The 23,614-nt window shown below is 39.3% G+C and overlaps 1 protein-coding gene across 1 annotated transcript in view; it reads right to left on the reverse strand.

Moving 5' to 3' along the window:
* The window catches only part of LOC139735934 (uncharacterized), a 202,853-nt gene that overhangs the window by 103,741 nt on the left and 75,498 nt on the right, over nucleotides 1–23,614 (reverse strand). Inside the window, exons 4-6 of the mRNA XM_071646688.1 lie at nucleotides 22,036–22,445; nucleotides 18,681–18,788; nucleotides 16,413–16,660 (exon numbers count right to left, since the gene is read on the reverse strand). Of these exons, the coding sequence (XP_071502789.1) occupies nucleotides 16,413–16,660; nucleotides 18,681–18,788; nucleotides 22,036–22,445 (766 nt within the window). The remainder of the gene's footprint in view (nucleotides 1–16,412; nucleotides 16,661–18,680; nucleotides 18,789–22,035; nucleotides 22,446–23,614) is intronic.

Genomic DNA, 23,614 nt, shown 5'->3' on the forward strand with positions numbered 1-23,614 from the left:
TTTGGTAAAATTCCAGCAATTATTACTCAAGTTATCGCGTAAACGAAAGCGGACGGACGGACGGACGGACGTACGGACGTACAGACGTACGTACAGACGTACGGACAGACGTACGGACGGACGGACAACCCGAAAGCATAATGCCTCCGGCACCACTTCGTGGCGGAAGCATAAAAATATACATTTTGTGTCCTCAGCAGAGACGGAAGGGGGGGGGAAGTATTGAGAAGAGAAAACATACACCAGCAAATCACGAAAATCTGTCAGCCAGATGCAGTGAAGTGAGCAGAAGAATGCTAGCTGTTACGTTTTCACATGACCTTTGACCCATCATGAGTTATGCGACGTATTACCAGACACTATGTCGTGCATTGTCTGTCATGCGTTAACTTTTTCCATTTTCATCTTCTTGAAAACCCCACGACGGATTTTCATCTTACCTTTGACCTCTGACCACATGGCCCAAAAACTTTTTTCTAGAGAGTTTCTATCTGGTAATACATGTATACATCAAGTTTCATGAAATTATCTTCACTCATTGCAGAGATATGGGGGAAATAGTGACATTTTAAGAATTTGACCTTGACCTTTCACCTTGAGCATGTGCACTCAAAAGTTAATAGGCACAATATAGTCTACTCATACATGTAGTACACATGCCAAGTTTCATTTGGCTTTCTTGGACAGTTCTTAAATTATGCTACAACTTTGATTACAGACAGATAAATGTAAAGATGAAATGACAGGAGGATGGACGGATAACCCTACGACAAAGTGCCTCTGGCGACACTTCATGGCAGAAGCATGAATATCATTTGTCAGTATAAATGGTAAATTGCTGACTATTTAGGAGATTTCAAATTAAGGTTAATGTCTACAGATGTGTTTTTTTACCATCTTTTTTTTTTTTGGGGGGGGGGGTGGGCATGGGAGGAGATCATGATATTTCCCAGGTGAGTACATATCTAGGCTGTGGGATTAAAAATCTATTTTCAAACAAAACAGACTCACTTCACAAAAGTAATATTGACTCAACCCTAAATTTTCAAATTTGAAATACATTTAATATTATCATTTTAATGATAAATAAGGCTCATCAATTACATTATTAGAAACTGTTTACACCACAAAGGTTGATACCATGTATTGAAGATGATTGCAGGTGTATTAGTGACTTCACATGGTATACCATAATACAAGATTAAGGGTGGGATTTCACGGAGCACGCGAACAATTTGCGGAGGACGCGAATGACAATATCCAGCATTCGGAAAAGTTTTTCTCCGAATGTGTTCCGACAATGAAGCCGAAAACTATTCTTGCGCAATTTGTGTGAAGTTTCCACGACGTATGTGCGAATGTCGTGTGTATCATTGCTAAAGTACAGCATGTTACGTAAACGAAGAGCACGCGACAGAAATGCGAACAACAAAAAATTTTCAATAATCATGGGAGAAAATGTACCCAAGGAGAGGTGGAAGCTGTCTTGAGTTGAATTTTTTCTTTCCTCTATTTCTCCTTTCTTTTTCTCTCATTTCTCCATTGTGTGCTTGCCTACATTTTTTTTTTCCTAGGACCTATCTCCACTAGTAAAGCATTTGATTTTTTCGTGCAGTTCCTCCAACACATAATCTCTATAGTTCAAATGAAATTTAAATTACTTTAGATTAATTTTAAGTGTATTCTGCGATTTTTTTTGAATATCAAACATTTGTTTCTATTTACTAGTCTTTAATTTCTTTTGTTACTATAGTTAATAATTGTTTGATGTTTAGATGTATGCTACGATTTTTATTTGTAGAAAACGTATAGGTCATACATCCCCCAAACGTGCGGTAAATGTTCGCGAGAATGTCTCAAAAGGTACGCGAACAGTTTGCGATTACGTCGTGAAATGATCGGAAAAACTTCGCAGATTTCGCGTAACATAGGCGAGACATTCTCCAAAGTTTCGGAGTCTGTTTGGGGTTTCACGAACATTTTGCGAACATCGCGCGTGTATTGCGAAGGTCTTGCGCATATGACGAGGCTTTAAAGACACCTTTGAGAACAATTCCAGAGCAACTCATGACCAAGTGTGCGGAAAAGTTCGCAAAAAATTTCAAACTTTTTTTAAATTCTCGCCGAAGTAAAAACGACATTCACGAACACTTGACGACGCTTCCGAACCCTCAAGTTCGTTTGGCGATCTTTTGCAGACTAAAATACGAATGCTGGATTTTGCCATACGCGTCCTTCGCAAATTGTTCGCGTGCTCCGTGAAATCCCATCCTAAGGAAAGCTTCCTCGAGAAAAAAACAACACATGGTTTGTGAGAAGATGAGCATGCTTCTAATATGGAAATAATACTCATTCATAATGGCTTTAGAGTTACAGATGAATCAAAGTGCTGAAGAAAAATGGGTTTCTTGTGCCATCAGAAATAGACAGGAATACTTCATTTTAAACCATGCATGTACTACTGACAGTCTAATGATACACCGTACATGCATGTTTTAGATTCTTATTTCATCAGAAATACCTTAGCAATACAAAACTTAAGTAAACACAAACATCCTTTAAACCATTTTAGCAAAAGTCTCTAAGGGTTGTAGCTCTCTTTTTCAAGAAGGTTGTGAGAGTGCTAAAATAGGAGGCAAATGTAATCTTTGGAGTCAATGCTGAAAATATGAAGCACAAGTAAATTTATATAAAGAATGTGGCATTTACGTAAGAACTTACGGGAAACCAAAACCCAAATAAAAATGTGGATTGAGTAGCAGAGCCAATATTTGTAGAACACATCAGTGGAAGTTTAACAAAAATCTGCATGCTATAAGCATTAGAACTGACACTTGCTGTCAGGCGGAAGCTTGGTGGCCTAGTGGAGATGACAACTGTCTGGAGATCAGGAGGTATGTACACCCATGATTTCTTCTAACATGGCTACTACTAAAACACTGATCAATTCAGTGCTTATTTACATCAATGTAGGGCAATTTGTCAATCACTTGCAATGAAAACATCTCAATGGAAGAATTTCATGAATTTGACTTGGACAATTTGTTTAAAAGTTCAGATTTTTTGAAATTTTAGTGCCGTCATTGCCAGATGAGAAGACTACTAGAGTTCATGATGTCTTGTATTGACAATATATAGAATATAAGAATTCCACAAATTTTTATTTTTCATGCCAAGTACGCATTCCATTGACTTGTTACTGACATACATATAATTATATATATGTTCAGGGCAATATCATACTTGCCAACATTTGAAAATCAGAAATGGGAACACTCTTTGTGAGGAAATAAATAAACAAACAAAAACATGCACACAGTTCCTGAGGCCAGGGTTCTGGGGTTCTAAACACTCTGTGATGCAATTTGAGCTTATTTTGGAGACCATTTTCCCTAAAATACAAGAAATATTCGTGGGTCATTTTTATAGGAGCACCCACCATCTGGACATGACGGATAATAGAAATAGAATCATGACATCGCAACGATCCAAAGGGTCTTTGACTTACAAACTAGGTCTAGACATTCGTTGCTGTTTCCATGCTATTTACATGCTGTTTACGACCAAAGGAATGCATATATGCAAGGCATTCTTTTGCCTGTCCCTTGGCTTTTGTGGAAATTTCCACAAGCATGGGTGTCAAACTTTGAACTACCTATCGCCATTAATGGTTTTTTTTTATTCTTCACTGAGGGGGTATCTCACTGATTGGCCAATGTCTCCAAACGCAGCAAATTTTAAGGTTTTTTTCAGGGTTCATAAATAGTTGCAAACAGTTATTCTTGTTGCAAAAAGATTTAACATTTAACAAACTTGATTCCAACTCTATATTAACACTGACAAAACCTAAAATTTGTTGAAATTCACATTTGCAAACATTTGCTGCTCAGTGAGATACTCCTTCATGAACATTTTGCTTCAAATTACTGTACAAGAGATGTAGATAAATTAGTTGCTTGCATGTGGTTGTTTGTTGCAGTGTGAGGAACTTTATACTTGTCGTTAATTCTTCAGGGGAGGGGAAAGGAGAGAGGTGATAAGAAGGGAAATCAATCAAATCAATCAAATTCCCTATACTTAATATTTGATAATCTGAAAATGAAACAGGGTTTGTTACTGTGAACATTTCTTGCTATATTCCATAAGTTTGTTAAACCACAGGTACATTAATCTGAAAAAAAAAAAGCATAATAGCGAATCTTACGAACCTTATCTCTTTTTATGGGATTAATCAAGCTTTGAAAAAACAACTCTTTTCATTTTCTGATAAACGAACCTTTGGAATTTAGACCTCATTTCACTTTTGGATTTAAGAGCCTTGAGTTTGGAATAACAAACTGCCATCCCGCCAAGAAGGTTCTTTTTTTGCCAGTATTTGTTTGTCAGTTTGCTTGTTTGTAAAATAACCTAAAAGTTATGACCAGATCTGGATGAAAATTTCAGCAAAAGTTGATAATGACACAAGGAACAGATGATTTTATTTTGGTAGTGATTTGGATCACTGTCCAGAAGGACGACAGTAACATATATTCATGGCTGAAATGAGCTGCTTTGTGGAGATATACACTCTCCACGTGTTTTTCTACTTTTGGAATTGTGTTCACATACTCCAAGTCTGGTTGCAATGCAGATTATCATGCAATTTTATACACTGTAATATGAGCATTGGAATAATGTGGATTACTCTGGTGCTGCTCAGATTTGAGAAAAGTGAATATCATCTGCATTTGACGCATTTTATGAAAGGTGTATCAAACTAGAGATTCTCCTGCCTTGAACCCCTAGCAAAGTGGAGACTCTAATGGCACAAACAAATGCACAATATCACAGACGTGAAGCATGATGTCCCTTGTAACCAGGGTCCAAGGCTCAATTTAAAAGGACACTGAAAACTCTGAGGTCATTCAGATGCTCTCTGGTGCTATCTTAGCCATATGAACAAAACTAAATGAGGTATAAAACAATGATAAAGATCACAGATATTCATGTGTTTAAAGAGGTGTTTCAGGGACGAACCAAGCTGAATTTTAAGCGGGAGACACATACTGTACATGTAGTTAGAGCCAGGAAAATTCAAACTCAAATGGGAAGAGTAGGAGGAATTGCCAGAATGACCTAAAAGCGGGAGAATTAAGGTCTCTGTTAAAGTAGTTTATTTCATTTCTGAGCCAATAGCAAATGCCATTTAATTCATTCTCAAATTAAAATAATAAACCTAATTTCATTTTTGCATGAACAAACCTCAATTACTTTTCAGGTTACCAAACCCTCACAGTCTATTTGATTTTTTTTGGGGGGATGAACGATACCTCCTTATTTTCGGATTAAAGAACCCTATTTCATTTTTGGTTTAATGAACCATATCTTTTTTAGGATTTACAAACTCAATTTCAGTTTAGGGTAAAGGAACTCTTCACAATTTTCAGAATAATGAACCTTTGAAAAGACAAGTTGTGCCCCTAGAACTGAGCTTCGCTATTTCTTTTTCTTTTCGTCTTCAATCATATATATATTTTTTCTTCCTTTTGGTGTAGCTCATTCCATGAACCTGATCAAATATGCCCATGTTATACTGAGACATATTAAATTGCATTACTGAGGAACAATTTTCATCTTCTGCAAAGTGCTTTGTAAGTGGATGTAGATCTGGTAACTATTAACATTTCTATATAAACACGCTGTGTATGATGAAATCTTTGAAGGCTTCCATGGCGAAACATTGGGATTGGGTAGGCCATTTTCAGGGCCACACACATACCCTAGAAAGAATATGTGGTGCACCATTAAGCTGTGATGAGCCTTTGACTTTTCACAGATTTGCTCACACATATTGTGTAGCTGTATACCTAAAGGGGGTATCTCACCAGGATTGAAACTAGTTCGTGACTAGTTCGCCACTCCAGATTTTGTTAGTTGCAGAGACGTCTCCTGAAAATTACAGAGTCTCAGAGGAGTCGCAAGAAATCTAAACATGTTCAATTTTTCGCGAAGTCTCCGTGACGTCTCTGAGACGTCTCCATCAGTTGCGGAGACGTCGCTGAGACTAATTATATCTGCGACTGCTGAGACGTCTCCGTGATGTCTCCGAGACGTCTCCGAGACGTCGCTGAGACCTGCTGGAGACCAGAAAAACTGGTGAGAGGTCGCGGAGACATCTCCGCGACTCTAGTTGACGCTGTTTGACCTACTTTAGAAACCATATGACCCATCTGCGTGCTGACATCCTGCCTAGATCAAGTCAGGTGATCCTGCAACGGCTCCATCATATTTGAAATTTTTCGACACCTGCCATAAGTCCTCTCCTTGGTGAGACTGCAAGCCATTTTCATGTTGGAGACATCTCCGCGACTGCTGCGACTGATAAGTTGGAGACGTCGCGGAGACGTCTCCGTTGGCGAGATGCAGCCTTTAGCAAACTTGGTGTACATCAATGTACTTGCTATGCATATGCAGAGAGGTGTGGGATCAGTGAGTGCAGATGCTTGGGAAGTTTTTGGGTGATTCATAGCACTTTCTGCTCAAATATGGCATTCCCCACCAAGCTGCTAGGGATTTTGTGACCTTTTCACATCATATTTAAACCAACTGCCACAGTTACTGCAAAATGCAAGAACGCACACTATATATATTCATATCTTAAATAATCAGATGTCAACTTAAAAAAAAACATTCCTTTTTTATGGTATAAAATCCTCAGAAATTGGCATGGTTATACTTTAACTGGAATGGTTCCTTTCTGAAAGTAGTAAGCCAATTGCTCTTTCAATAAGTTAGAAAAGTCAAAATATGTTGAATTTTCTTTATATATTTTCTCTATTTTTCTGGTCTACATATGACATCATGAACTGCATTCTTAGTCTTCTTATTGATCTGTGACAGCACCAAAATTTTAAAATTTGTAACTTTTGACTGGATTGTCAGTTTTTCCCCTATCTTTCACTGATGTGTTCTACTAATAGTGCTTCTTGCACTCAATCCACAACATATTGGAATTTGGTTTACCTGTAATAAAGAGGCATTCAGTTTCTGGAGGATGTTGGTAGAATTTGTATTTATAACCATAGTAACAGTGCAGCAAAAGTTTGAGTGAAATCAGACAGGTTGTAAATGTATTATGTGACACTTTGAGTAAATGTTATTGTTATAGGTCAATGTTCATGTGGGCTGGTATTTACAGAGTAAAATGAAAAAGAAAACAAGTAAAAGTTTCATTAAACTTGCAAAAACAAATGCAAAGTTGCAACTAATTGACAAATTGCCCTACAATTGCCCCACATCGACATCGATGTAGGGCAATTTGTCAATCACTTGCAATGAAAACATCTCGACGGAAGAATTTCATGAATTTGAATAAATGCAAAGTTGTTGTTTTTAAAGGGATCGTATAGTTTTTGTTGAGACCTAATTTCAAGTTTCTAACATTTTTTGGTGAGATAATGAGAAACCTCATATGATATATGAAAGAGCTTGTAATTCCATGAGGAATTCAATGCTTATTGATGAAAATTGGTTTTGAAATGGCTGAGATATCCAAAACAGAGCGATTCTAATAAGTGTGGGACCCACACTTTATTATGATCGCTTTGTTTTACTTTGTTTTTCGATGTTTCAGTCATTCCAAACCCGATTTTCATCAAATAAATTTTGAATTCCTCATAAAATGGTATGCTTTGTACTATTTCATAAGTGTTTTCTTGGTATCTCGCAAAAAGTTAAAAGCCCAATTCTTATCTCCACCAATACTACCATCCCTTTTATAACAAGAGTTATATCAGGCTCATGAGCTCATTTATGGATCCCTGGCAGATTTACCATTGAGTCACTGCATTGATGTTTACACTATATGACTGGTCGATGGCCAATTGATTTCGTCATGGAGTATAGATCTGTAATACAACACTTCACACCTTATGTCTACTGAACACACTTTAATACTACAGGTTACAGGACATCTGTAGTGTCTAAGAGATATCTCTTGAAAATGAACAAAGATAAAGTAAGTCAATTTTCAAGGAAAGGATATTTTCTCACCCCCACATAGAAACAAATGAGTCTAGTGCTCACCCGAGTATTGCATGTTCCCCTTCCATGCCTTCTTGCAGACTATCACCTATAAAAAGTAGAACCTAGCAAACGTGAGCGTTTTGTTTTGTTTTTTGGGTGGGGGGCATTGGTGTCTATTTGTATATTCTATCACACTAGCAATAATACCTGCCAAGTTTGTTGAAACTTTGACCATGCATTTTGAGCTAGAAATGCCGCTATGGCGACTGGTATGCCTACGCCATAATGAATGTTTCTCCCAATAAGTCTAGAGTACATCTTGACAATTTGAGACAGTTGAACATAATTGGCAAAAATTTAAAGTGACATGTTTGTAACAAATGTGCTGAGTGTTTACTTTCCTTGAACTAGGTTTCATTAAGATGGATGGCTAGATTGTTTTGATAAGAGAGCAGGTATTTGGAGATTTGAGCATTTTTACTTGACCTTTGACCCTCGACCCCTACGGCCCACAATTCTTCAAATAATCAGTAAGTGGTAACATCCAACTTCATGACAATTCTTTGACCTACTTTCAAACTGTTTGAAAATTGTGACATTTGAACACTTTCCCTTGACCTTTGACGCCATGGCCACACTCTTTCCCTACAGAATTATTGTGCAGTAATGCATGTTTATACATAGTTTTATCAAGCCTATGCATTGAGTAATTTCCAAGGCATGGAGAAAAAGTGTAATTTCAGTATTAAATAATAGAATTTCAGCATTTTAATCTGACCTTTGACCCCACGACCCCAAAAATTCCAAGAGAATCTTGTATACACTAAGTTTTAAGAAAATACCTTGAGGCATAGATGTGGAAAAAATAGTAAAACTTTGAGATTTTGACATTGACCTTTGACCCCAAGACCCAAAATGTCCAAAGAGAATCACAGACAGGCAGTGAAGCATATATACTAAGTTTCACGAAGATACCTCGAGCCATTTTTTGAGATGTGGAGAAAAAAGTGGAATTTTAGCATCATAGATTAACCTTTGGCCCCATGGCCCAAATCTTTACTAAGAGAATCTTTGTCAGGTGATGTATACACTAAGTTTCAAGAAAATACCTTCGGGCTTTGCATAGATATGGGGGAAAAAGTAAAATTTTGCAAATTTGACCTTGACCTTTGACCTTGAGCATGTGCACCTAATAGTTGATATACCCAACTTTGTCCACTCAATTGCGTCCACAAAATTGATTATGGAAAAATGGACAACTCGAAAACATAACGCTTCCAGCAATACTTTGTGGTCATAAAAAAGAAGATCAAAATGTGATTCCAGCCCCTTGGGAGGCCATCCCTTATCTGCCATTAAAAAAACAAAACAAAAAAAAAAAAAAAACAAAAAAACAAAACCTCACGAACTCTGGGCATTTCTTGTCTTATGGTAGATAAAGATTCTCTAACAATTTCTCCCTCTATATTCCATCAGATATATTTTATCTAGAAAAGATTTGTAAAATCTGGTGGCTTTGGTTCCTTGGGCATTGTGCCCATCAGGGGCCCAAAAGAAAGGCATGGCGCCTATTTGTAAAAAAATATGATGATCTGAAAGGATATATCTTATATAAGAGAGGAATACCTTACTTTTTGTTTATCTCTTAACCAGTGCTGCATTCTCTGATACAGCCACTCTTTAGCTCAGAAATGAAAGAACAGTAGGTGGGAGACAACTAAAACTAACCCCAAACTAAAGAAAGGACTGCGCGAAAGGCTAGCATGCCCCCTGACCTCAGCCCCATCAGCCCCCAACACTTCCTCCAATAGCCGGATAAAAAGAAAAAGGTAAACCAACCACCACAAAAACAAGGGGGAAGGTGGGTGGGAAACTCAAAAGGTAAGATATTCTACTCGTATATAAGATATATCCCTTCGGATAATCATAATATACTACTAGGAATATCTTACCTTTTGTTTATCTCTTGACCAGTGCTGATTGGCACAGATACCGGTTTAGTGCAAAGGGAGGTATGGAAATGAAAGACGAAGAGCGCTCGTGAGAAGACTTCTGAAAACCAAAGTCGGGAACAGAGGTAGACTTAGCGGGCATTTGAAGGGCTGCTTTACCAAAGGATGCTTCCTTGTCTACCACATCATTAAGGTACAGTAGCAAGAAACGAATGAATTTGGGTTAGACCAGTAGGTATCTCGTAGCCCTCCACTGTTAAAAAGCGCTCATGAAGAGCTGAGTGTTCTTGCGTCATGGGCTTGAATCGAGTCGGCAAAGATGGCCGCTGGACCAGCCATCTTAATGCAGTCAACTAACCAACCGGAGATGGTATCAAAGACATCCACCAAGAAATATCGCAACCTGACCTACAGAGGCAGTAATGGATCACAAGATTACACCTGACACCACTTCCTAAAGTGTTCAAGTCTGTAATCGTAAGTAGGGTGAGATGACTCTCAGAGAGACTCTACCGTGAACTGTGCTGCTCTTTTAGAAAGGCCTGCTTCTTGGCCTTAGTGCCTGAGAGAGGCCAGAGAGAAAGATGAAGGGCTTTAACATTGTGATGCCTCACAGACAAGAGTGGTTGCACCAGAAGATTGTGTCGAGCAGGCAGAGCTCTGGGGACTTTTACCGCGAGGCTCAGCAGAAGAGGGAACCACGGTCTCTGAGGTCAAAAGGGGGCTGTGAGAAATAGGTCTGCCTCAGCCTGGAGGATCTTCTACAGGACTGTGGGAAGCATAACAAAAGGGGGGGAAGGTGTTAAGATCCTGAAGCATTCATGGGAAGGAAATTGCATCTACTCTCCACGAACGGTTGTCATTCACTTGAGAGCAGAACTTCTGAAGCTGAGCATTCGGAGGTGAGGTAAAAAGGTCTACCTCCAAATGATCTGGTGGCCGCATGAATCCTCTGGAAAACCTCCATGTGAAGCATCCATTCTGAGGCAAGAGAGCTCCCTTCAGAAAGGAAGTCTGCCTCGAGATTCTCTGAGCCCGGAGATGAATTCTCTGGATACTCCATTCCCAGAGGGAGAGGGTCAGTTTGCACAGCGGGATGGAGTGAGTTCCTCCCTTTTGATTGATATAAGCAACGGTTTTTCTGTTGTCCGATTGGACCAGAAATGAGCGACCTACAATTGAAGGCTCGAGGATGCGAAGGGCAAACCAAACCGCTTTCAACTCTAGAAGGTTGATATGCTCGCTGGATTCCCTCACTGTCCAGCGGCCCAACATGAACACGTACCCCAGCCTAGCCGAGACACATCTGTCGTAAGCGTGAAGTCTGGTGGACTTTGAACAAAGGGTTTTCCCTGATGCAGACGAGCTGGGGAAGCCCAGGTTAGGCACCACTCCTTCACCCAGCGTTCTCGGCAAAAAATGAAATACGCATGACGGAAAAGTGTTGTCAGGTAGCTTGAAATATTTACGCATGGCGGCTCAAACTGAACGTGTGGTCGGGTCATTGGGGGAAGAAACAACACTCACACACTGACATCTTACATGCGCGTGCGTGAGAAGCATGCAAAAAAGGGAAAGGGACAAAATTGGAGGACATCGCGCTATCAAACCTGCATTGTAGCCTTACGACTTCGTAATTAAAAAATGTTACTAAAAGTGTCCGAAATCATCCCTCCGTTTATAACAGATCATATGCATTGTTGATATTATACTTATCACGTAACTAAAATGTATGGTTGCATTGCATTTTATCCTTTCATTTATTTATCTTTTTTTGTTTCAAGATGAATCCATGTTGAAGACATAACAGGAGAAAATGAAAAAGAGGAAGAAAAATAATGAAACTCCCGAAGCGGCACTGCACTATCAACACTGCATTTGTGAAATGACTCCAGGTGTCCTGAATTATCTTTTCTTTTTAAGACATGATTGTCGATATTTATCATGTATTCAATTCAATTCAATTCAATTCAATAGTTTATTTATTTCCATCATCACAAAGAAAAGAAAAGAAAAAGTTGACATAATCCAAAGTGATACAATTTTTTTTTCATTTCTCTTACACTCGTCTGATAAAGGATTTTTTCAATACAATATAAAGTATATTATACACGAATGATGTCGTAAAAAAGAAACAATACACTTTGTCATGGCAACAAAAATAGTAAATAATCACAATGATGGAAAACAGTGTTCCACTAAAAAAGCCACGCTTGTAAAATGTGGAACACTGTAACTAAAGTGAATGTAACTAAAGTAACAATAGTAACTAAAGTGAATGTCTGCATTCCATTTTATCCTTTCTTTGCATTTTTGTCTTAATTTCAAGAATCACGTAATTTAGATGAGAAAACAGCAAGTAAAAGATTAAAAAGAATAAAAGAAAATACTGGGTCAGTGGAACAAATGGTAGGGACATCACACTATCAATGCTGCATTTAACTTAAATTTGCTTCACTTTGCACCACTGAATTTGCACCACTTTGCACCGCTGAAACTGTGACTTGAAGTATCCGAAATTATATTTTCTTTTATGACAATATACTGAATACTTGAAATAAAGTGTGGGTCTGCATTGCTTTTTATACTTTCTTTTGCGTTTCTTTTTTATTTCACGGATCACAATCATTTAGAAAGAAATAAGCAAAGAAAAAGAAGAAGAAATATTGGTACAACTAACGGAGTGACATCGCACTATACAACCTTGCTTTTAGCTTAGCTTTGCGTCACTGAAAATGTGACTTATAGTCTGCGAAATTATCTTTTCTTTTATGACAATATAGTGGATACCTACCACTTAATAAAGTGTGGGTGCGCATCACTTTTTACACTTTCTTTTGCATTTCTTTTTTATTTCAAGGATTGCACTAATTTGAAGAAGGAAAGAAAAAGGAACGAAGTATTGGTGCAAATATAACGAAGCGTCATCCCACTATCAAAGCTGAGTTTACCTTAACTTTGTGCCAATGAAATTATCTTTTCTTTAATACAATATTGTTGACACTTGTCACATAATAAAGTGCAAGTTTGCATCACTTTTCATCCTTTATTTTATGCGTTTCTTTTGTGTTTAAAGTTTCACACTATTAAGAAGAAAACAAATAAGCCAAAAACAAAATTTGAAAAAAAGAAAAGGAAGAAAATATTGATGCAACTTTAACAAAACGGCATCGCGCTATCAAAGCTGCGTTTATAGCTTAACTTTGCGTGGCTAAAAATGTAACTTCCAGTGTCTGAAATTATATTTTCTGCTATCATACAATGACATAATTGTTGTTATTCATCATGTAACTAAAGTGAAGGTTTGCATCGCACTATTTCCTTTTGTCTGATTTTTTCTTCTTCTTCAAAAATCATGCTATTTAGAAGTACATGGAAAGAAAACGAAGATGAAGTAGAAGAAAAAATAGTGCAACTATCGTAACAAAGCGGCATCCATGTTCTATCAATGCTTGACTTAAAATGTCTGAAAATTATCTTTTCATGACATGATTGTTGATATCTATCATGTAACTAAAGCGTATGTTTGCATGGCATTTATATATTAATTTCTTTTGCGATTTTTTTGGTCAAAAGTTGGACAATTTAGAAGAAAAAGTAACAGCAAGAAAAAGACTAAAAGAAGAAAACATTAGTGGAACAAAATGAGCGCAGAGTCAGCGGATGAGATGAAACTGTCTTCCATAATCGCTTCCCGAGAGAGATAAATATAACTCAAGTGGCCTACTACTTTTGAAGGTGAGTCTGCCAAACTTACGGTTGGGTAGTCAGCTTTTTTGTTGTGCTTTGGAGGAAGGGGCACAGATTTTCCAAATCCTCCACTTCCCCCAAGATCGGGGCCGAGGTGGCTCTCTTTCTGACCCAAACACTTCTGAGGAGGAAGACATCGCGGGAACTCTCTCCAAACTGGAAGCGCCCCCAGAGGGAGGACCCCTGAGACCTACCTCCCCCGCACTCCCATAACGGGTAATTTGGGGGAAAGCTGGAGGGGTTATAACACGCTCGGACATACGGGCCGAGACTGCTGCACTTGAGGGATGGCCCCTGTAGCTGAAGGATTTGATGCACAAACAGAAGGGTCAGAGTGGGCTGTCATGTAAAATAGTGCTGAAGTGCCAGTGATATCGCATGCGATTCATAGAGCCAGAGATACACGTGTTGGGTTGATCTAGGAAATTCAAAAAGTCCTGAAAAAGCATGGAGCGGTCAAAAGACTGACCCTTCGGGGCAGGGCCCTGACCGGAGGGACTGATCCCAGGCGGTAGTATTGTGGTCTGGGGAAGGAGGCACTAGACGCGATGGGTGTACTGACTGTGTCATCCGATTCACACATGCCTGCACTCATTTCCACTCGGGTCAGGGGTTGGGGTAGAAAGCGTAGCAGGAGCCGCTGAGGTTTTAGCGGGAGCCGCTGAGGTTTTACCGGAGCGGGGCATTGCTCAAAAATATTATGCGTCAGACAGTCCACTGGCTCACAAAAGGGGAAAGGAGAAAGGAAAACACAAGAACAAACACTTAGCCGTAAGAGGTGTATACGAAACTACAATGACAGGAAAGGAGACGGTGCACAAACACAATAGGTGCTACAAAGAAGAACAGAGCTTTTGCTCAATGTATCGTAAGGCTTCTCTCTGCAGTAGCACAGAGAGGAGACAGGGGAACTCCTAACCAAACAAGTCCCTGGAGTGCTGGCATGTTATGAAAAGGCAAATATACGTCTCACCACAGGGTCAAGAAGAAAGATCAAAAACTGCAGGAATTTTGGAGGGTTCAAGAAGAGCCCAGGGTGACTATGGCGAGATGGAGAAAAGAAGGAAGTATTGGGGGCTGATGGAGCTAAGGTCAGGGGGCACGCTAGCCTTTCATGCAGTCCTTTCTTTAGTTTGGGGTTAGTTTTAGTTGTCTCCCACCTACTGTTCTTTTTTCGAGCTAAAGAGTGGCTGTATTGGAGAATACAGCACTGGTAAAGAGATAAACAAAAGGTAAGATATTCCTAGTAGTATACAATACATTCTTCCACTCTAGTGACTACTAGCTGCCATATTTGGTGAAATTTGACAATGCATATTCGAGAAAAAGATGAAAATGTGAAAATTGGATCCCAAATCAGCAACACACAAACATGAAACTAGAGTCTTAATCTACTTATTCATATTATCAATTCAGAACCTTATCACTGTTGGTTCTACAGGAAATTCTTACATACAATGATGTATTCCTTAATTTGGGGGCTTTGGACACCAGGGGCCTAAAAAAAAGGGGGGGGGCGATGATTTTGTTGTTGTTGTTGAAGAAATTGAAATCCTATCATCATGGGGATGCTAGCTCCACAGTTTGGTGAAAATCAGTCATGGTGTTTTTAACTGTAAAATGTAAAAATTCATTCACGCTGGATGCTGGAAGGTGAATGATCGCAATAGCTTACCTGCTCAGGTGAGCAAAAATGGGGTTACAAATATGTTAACTATCCCTAAGTAACTTTTGTCTCTTTGTATCTTACCAAGGCATTTCCTTCACAGTGAAATGAAACATAAGGCTGAATCAGACATGGAACTAGCACTGAGGAATTCTGGCAGTCGGTTGATTTTTGTAACTGCCATGGACTGTGAAAACAGAAAAACTTACAATTTCCCTGTATGTGAAATATCTACCAAGTTTGGTTGATACTGAATCCAAAATGATATTTTTTTTTTTTCTATGTGTATGAAGGTATGTACTTCCCTTATTCTGCAGGATGCATAGTCCTAATGCTGCTTGTATCTGCCTCATTTCACCCAGACTTTTTATGTTTGTTTCACTTGCTTCTGGGTCTCCACTGAATGCATATTTCTCCTTGTCACACTTTGATCTTGAGGCAATTAATACAGCTTTCCACATATAAAGAAGAAATCATACCAAAGAAATGAGCAGCATGCTTCTGTACGTCAAACCACAAGACAGTTATATTTTGAGTTTGACTCAAGCTTGGCAGGGATTAAATCGTAAGGAAGTACCACAACCTCACAAATAAAGCAGACAACCCTTAGAGTTAACTTCACAAGCACACAAGTGTTAAGAAATGAAATTATGACAGATTGAATTTACATTAGACAATTATAATAAATATGATGATCCAGACAGTATGCACACTGAAGATTCTTCCGTGGCATTTGATGATAAAGTGTGTGTGAATTAATGACCAATGGCTCTCCGTATGAAATCAAATGTAGGGATGACAGTAGACATTCTCAACTCCAAGGCAGAAAATGACAGCAGCTACCACCATCACCAAGACAGAAACCCACAAGAAGACAGTTGTAAAGAAAATGTTGATGGTGAGTTGCAGGCGAGACAGTAAGGAAGTGGATAACAAGAAGTGATGCAGCATTTCATCGCGATTGTCTCTTGATTCTTGCTCGACATTCATTGCTCTTATATTTCCTGTCTCTTTTCAGACACAGTTTCATCATCGCCTACCTTTCAAGTGGAATAGCTTGGCGAAGGGGGTATCCAACTTTTTGGTGGCCTCCTCTACACTGCGGTTCCAGCTTGGGTAATGGAATGTGAGGTTGTAGTGATGGGCCCAGCGGGCAAAGATTGCCTTTTCCGTCATGAAACGGTGGCCCCCTTTAGGGGTGGCCTCATGCACCTTATAGTAATTGCACTCCGTGGGGGATGTGTTGGGCTGATAGTAGTGGTACTTGACATTCTCAAGTTCGTTGTGGCTATGCAATAAGACAAAAGTGGGGGGGGGGGGTGTAATGAAGATATATGGCTATTGGTACATTCCACAGCAAGGCATCTTTGTGTCATTCTTACCTATATGATTTAGAACAAGACTGGAACAAAGTTCATATCACTATCATTCTACAACAAATGTTAATTCTACACAGCCGTGATCCTTATCAACAATCACGACTTTTAAACTCAATGATGAACTTGCTTGTACAACAAAAGTATATTGTTTTTTTCATGTGTGCTTATCACCTGTCAGTGAACTGCCATGTTATATATCAAATTATTATAAATTTCTCCTGTTTTCACAATACTTAACAATATAGTCATTTTGTAAGTTATGTTGTAAATTAACCATTGCAGAGCTGTATTATGCATTACATGCCATTATTTCCCATGAATTTGTGTTTCACTGTAAATCTGTGTAGAGCCTATCAGAAAAACAGTGTTTTTAGCCACTGAAACAGCCACCCTACTGAAAGAAAACTAATTGATATATCTATATATATTATTCACAGCTCTACCAAAATTTGACCAGGCATTCTGAAGTAGAAGATGAAAATGTACAATAAGGGCCCAAATTTTTAAAGATTCCTTAATTTGGGGAATTGGGGGCCCCCTGGGGCCCTCTGGGTGGGGCATGGTGCCCATTTTGATAAATTGAGATCCTGACCCCCTAAGGATGCTACCTGCCAAGTTTGACGAAAATCTATCATGAGGTTTTCAGGAAGAAGATGACAATGTACGATTCAGGCCCCCATTTGGACCTTCCTAACCAACCCCCCCCCCCCCCACCCCTGCCCCCAAGAGGGGCACCCCTGGATCTCCTATGAACAAACTCGAAACTACAGTCATTAATGTACTCACTCATAGTATTATCTTAGCTGTATAACTTCTGATTCTAGAGAAAATTTTTAACGATTCCTTCATTTGGGGGGTTTGGGCCCCCCTGGGGGCCCCCTGGGTGGGACATGGTGCCCATTTTAACAAATTGAGATCCTAACCCCTTAGGGATGCTACCTGCCAAGTTTGGTGAAAATGGGTCATGGGGTTCTAAAAAAGAAGATAAAAATGTACAATTTAGGCCCCATTAGGACCCCTCCTCACCTCCCTCCCCTGGGTCCCAAGGGGGGCACCCCTGATTCTGCCATGAACAAACTTGAAACTGCAGTCATCAATGTACTAACTCATAGTATTAACTTAGCTCCATCACTTCTGGTTCTAGAGAAGAAGATTTTTAAAGATTCCTTAATTTTGGGGGATTTGGGCCCCCTGGGGGTCCCCTGGGGGCCCCCTGGGTGGGGCATGGTGCCCATTTTAACAAATTGAGTTCCTAACCCCCTAGGGATGCTACCTGCCAAGTTTGGTGAAAATGGGTCATGGGGTTCTCAAGAAGAAGATGAAAATGTACAATTTAGGCCCCATTAGAACCCCTCCCCACCCCCCTCCCCTGGGTCCCAAGGGGGGCATCCCTGATTCTGCCATGAACAAACTTGAAACTACAGTCAAAAAATATTTACATAACTGTGATCCTTATCAACAATCACAAGTTTGAAACTTACCAATGAACTTGCTGGTAATCATATTTTGCATTTGTAAATGGGTGTAAAGAGCTAGTGCATATTCAGACACCAACAATGATATAGCTCTCATCACCAAAACCTACAGACTTTCCATTCAGCAGTTGTGTCACTAACCCAATTGTCTATCAATTACATACATGCAGCAAAAATATCACTCCATGAAATTCAGTAGACATCACAAAGAACCACACTCTTAACACTTTAGAAAGTATTCAGGCTGAGGGCAGTGAAAAACATTTTTTTTTTCCCACTCAGCAAGCCTAAATAAAGTGTGATTGAGCATTTGTCAACAAATACAGGAACAGGAACATCATCCGCTTCTTGCCTGCTGCTGTGACACATGTCTGGCAGCAAAGGGCAAAGTGTACATTTCTGTTCCAACTTCTCTCACAAATGTGCTTGGAATTTGAACGGCCGGAACACTTACACGCAGTGGTCGTCCGGGACCATGCCATAAACGCGCACCACCCCACAGATATCCAAAGCTGTCATGAGGGTGAACCAGCCTGTTGAAAGCCAGCTGTTTGTGTCCATCCTGCACAACAATTTAGGTAGACACTCAAAACATTATTTTCTTTAGTCATTTGTGTAAAAAAGGTAGTTGCTACACTTTGTGTATATGGTTTTATGTGTTATAAATTTCTACTATATAATCCATTGATACTGACATGCATAATTATAAAACAAGTTACACATATTGCTTAGATTGAAAATGATGATGAATACTTAAGAACTCACTGCACAGAGACGAATCTAATTTAACTTGACCTTCCATCTCCTACTCAAAATGAATAAATGATTACAGTACTCTATTCACAGACTGAACATGTTAAGTGCAGTGCTTATATACATCTCAAAAGTCACGTAACAAGAACAGAAACACCTATCGTAGAAGCACACTGACAAGGTGTGAATGTAGAGCACAAAATCTAGTCAGTATCACATCCATCGGCACAGTACTGATATCACATTGACTTCCACTTGACTTTGAAAATCCTTGCCTGGTGGTGAGTGCTGTGCAATCATCAAGTTGGTGAATGACTGACAGTATTTTGTAGAAAGAAATGGAGTAGACAGCATTTTGTTGGTGATGTCATAAGAGCCTTTGGCTTGCGATTTCTTGTGTGGGCTATAGAGGGCGTTCTCACATTGCAGCTTCAGAGACATGTGAAATGCATAGTGTCACTGTCGCCAAGAGTCACTGCTATTTTGTTGTTTTTGGATGAGCCCAATGTAAAAGTAGACAACTATTGGATATCATAATACCTGAATTTTCTTGCTTTGTTTTCCTGCTTTGTTATAAAGTCAGGAATATGATGGTATGTGAGATGTGTAAAAAAAAATGTGTATGATACATAGTGTATGTACTTAGATATATTTATATGTATACAGTACAGTGAGTGCATGGTTTAGTTCATACCTCATGTACATATAAACAAGTGGTTATGTGGTTACAGTAGTAAAGAAAATGATGGAAAAAAATGCAAACAAGATTTTAAGGTAGGTGTATTGAATAAAGCACAAATAGTGCGCAGTTCTATATATATGTGAACATGCATCACAAAACCAACAAAAAGTCACAAGCCTTGATTCTATGTGAAGACACAAAATAGGTAAAATGGGTCAACCCAGTCAATCTTGAGTTTTTCGTCTTTTCCAAACGAACAATTCTTCTCCTACATAATTCTAAACTTTGGGATCATAAAATGGACAGGAAATTGTGCTTTTAGCAGTTTTCTAGAACACTTTTTTTTTTTTTTGTAGAATAGAGTGCTGAGGTGTGTCTTAGAGTCCCCATTTGGTTTCTTAATTACACTATCCATGAATTTTAAACTCTAATAACTTTTGCAAACATAACGTTGCTCTGAAAGTTGGTATTAATCATGGATAGAATGTGTTGATAGAGCATGTTTAATTTCAGCTTAATCTGATAATCCTTTCATTGTTGTTGCTGTGGAGTTTTACGTCCTCAATGTTTTTGTCCAATCGATTGCACAGAGCATGACTTGGTAAGATTAAGCTCTTGAATAGATCCTATACTTCAGAGTCTCTTTTCTCAGTACACACTTTCCCAGTATTTGTGCTTTCTTTCCAGTATTTTAGATAGGTTAGGAGAGTCCACCTGAAATGAGTTTATACACCATTTTAAAGCATAAAGTCTGCTTTTTCAGAATCTGCCCTTAACTAAAAATCTATGTCTGGCGACTTCTTGTTGGTTTAGTGATGCAGGGTCACATGAATAAGACAGGTACAATTTGTGATTGAAAATAGGTTTATACAGGTCACTAGTGTTTGCAACTCCTAGTGGCAGTACAGGTAATATAACTGTACACATTCGCTTGCTAGCGTAATTTATACTAGACACAATGACAGGGAATTGTTATAATTTGTTTTATGCAGTGATTATTGCACAGTAGGGGCAAGCATGGTATTACCGGACGCATGGTATTACCGGACACGCACATTTTTGCGTACTATTGACATTCTGTACGCGCCAGACTTCGTAGAGTTGCCTCACAGAACTTTGTGTGGACCGAAATCGCAAAAAACACCACATAAAAATGTGAAAACACGAAAAAAAATCACATTTTACCTCAAATTTATAGTTGAGTGACCCGCACCTCGTATATAGTTAATATTCATGCATGTTTGAAGCACATTTCACGACTGAAATTCTATGAAATCCCACTCACATATGCTGAAGATTCCAATAGAACCAAAATTTCACTGATCGATATCGGAAATTTGTAGCTATCGTCCTCAAACGCGAACGATGCGGAATATTTGTGCGCTAAGGGGCCCGCAACTCATCACCCGCGCATGCAGCTCCCATAGACAAAGCACGTAAACTGAAGTAGAGTCTATAACCAGTTGTGGATTTTCTCACAAGGTTTTATTGCGTGAACTGTTCGAAATGTTCGAGACAGACATTTTACCGTAAAATACGAAATTTGAGCCTCATTTGCCGAATTTTTCTTTGTCATCCGCTCGGTGAGAATGTGTACGGTGATTTCTGGGATGAATTGTGATTCTCGTGCAAGGACTAGGTGCGAAAGACCTCGATTACTCGATTACGAAAATCGCGTCCGGTAATACAATGCGATTTAGCACCGCGCAAAAAACAACTATTTTAAGAGGGGGAACGTTTGAAGCATATTTTCTAAAAACTGGAACGAAGAATTAACATAAGTTGGCTGAATTCGTAATTTCCAGGAGTCTGTGAATAAATGGTGTTATTTTTAGCCAAAATTTCATCCTCTGAGTACAGAATTCAAAGCCACGAAAAAAAGCGTCCGGTAATAGGATGTACCACCCTACTAATAATGCATTGCTTTGCAATGTGTAATCCAGTTGAGCATTTGGTTTGCACTGAATACAACTTAGTTACAGTGTGTAGATACATTTGGGTAATTCAAAAAACAAAGCAGTGTAAACATGAAGCACATGTCATTATTTCCTTGATAAACCAGGTAGGAGTGCCAATGGATAAATGCCTTGTAAATTGAATTGATTAGTCTGCAGATATAAAGTGTTTGTTTACATGTGATTCATGTGTGCATGTACAGTACTATAAATGCAAAGTTGTGCATTCATTCATGTGTATTATTAACTGCATACAGGTATATTCATTTATTTCATTACAAATCCAAGGTTGAACCTTGATTGCTAGTCAGCAGCATAGTATTACACACTCAATAGATGTCATCAGCTGGTTCATTTGTTGTCAGCAGTTGACTTCTGGTTGAGAGTTTGTTATGTCACCTACAGTGAACACTACTTACCGACTGGCTCCTGTTTCCCTCTCAAAGAGCCTGTTGGCCGTGAGCTCACCGTCATTGCTGTGAGAGTAGAACTTAATGCTCATGAATCGGCGCTGGAGGCTGGTCACCTTGGGGATGGACTGAGCCTTCCGCCTGCTCCGGGGGGCTTCAAGGCCCCAGAAAAGCACCATCTCAGGTGCTTCCACACCCCCTAGGAGATCCTCTGCCTGCGTAGTCAGGTGGTGGGAAGAGATAAAGCAGGCAACACGGATGGTTGTCCGTCTACCAACATCCCTCTCAAAGCCCTTGATGGGGGCAGCATTCATTCGGATGACACAATCAGCACTGTCAATTTCCTGGCCTGCATTCTTGCCCAAAAGCTGGCCAGAGCTGGAGACTATTGCACATGAATTGTATCTATTGGTAAAAGGCTGAAAAGACCAAGTAGCACATGAGTGCAATAATTGCTACAGGAAAGATGACATGATTACAACTATGATTGAATTATGACATCATTATAGCTTTTTGCAATCTATCCTTTCCTCTCCCACGTAATGACAAAAAATGCCTTTTAGATACCATGTGAAAGAACCACATCTAAAAACTGCTTTTAAAGCTGCTCAAGAATGTAAGTATTCATCAGTTTGGTAAAAAGGGCAATTCTCCAGATACATGAAAACCAGATTCGGTGTTAAGCTTCACAGCTGTATTTTGTTCTGACAGTATGTAGGCCTAACCATAATAACACACCTGAACAACAAACAAGAAAATAATGTAGTGTACATTTTGGTAGTATACAAATTAGCAAGTATGAAAAAGACAAGGCAAGAGTTTGGAGGAGTATATGGAGAGAACTGTGAATGAAGAGCATGAACAGGATGAAAGGGTGGAGCGGCTATGGTGAAGGGGCTAGTAGGGAGGGTTATTCTAAAAGAAGTAGTGGAGGCATCAATGAGGAAAGTGAAAACAGGAAAAGCAGCTGGTCTCTCAGAAGTAAGTGTGGAAATGATAATTGCAAGTGGAGAGATGGGGTTGCTGTAATGATTGGACTGTACCAAAGTGTGTAGGAGGGAAGAGGAATGTCAGATGACTGGACACTTTGAGTGTAGTGGAACTGGAAAGGGAGATATGCTGAGTTGTGGGGTGTAAAGGGGAGTGAAGTTACTTGAACATGCAATGAAGATTGTGTAGAGGGTATTGGAGAAGAAAATTGGTATTTAAAATCATAACATGGAATGAGATTCAATTTGGCTTTATGCCAGGAAAGGAACGATAGATGCATTGTTCATCTTAATGAGATTGCAAGAGGAATACAAAGATTAAGAGAAGGAGTTGTGCATGTGCTTCACTGATTTGGAGAAGGTATTTAATAGGGTTCCAAGGAAGGTAGTTGAGTGAGTGGTCGCTACGAGAGGCGTGCCACTGATAATGGCAAGGGCATTGATGAGCTTGTATGCAGGGGCAAAGACAAGAGTTAGAGTTGGATCAGAGCTGTCAAAGGAGTTTGAGGTGAAAGTTGGCATGCATCAAGGATCTGTGTTGTCACTATTGCTGTTTGCAATCGTGGTTGACATGGTTACGGATAGTGCAAGTGAGGGAT

The sequence above is a fragment of the Diadema antillarum genome, unplaced genomic scaffold, assembly GCF_040938485.1.
Source record: "Diadema antillarum isolate AM-2024a unplaced genomic scaffold, OU_Dant_1.0 seq00000610_RagTag, whole genome shotgun sequence".
In the NCBI taxonomy this organism is placed as follows: domain Eukaryota; kingdom Metazoa; phylum Echinodermata; class Echinoidea; order Diadematoida; family Diadematidae; genus Diadema; species Diadema antillarum.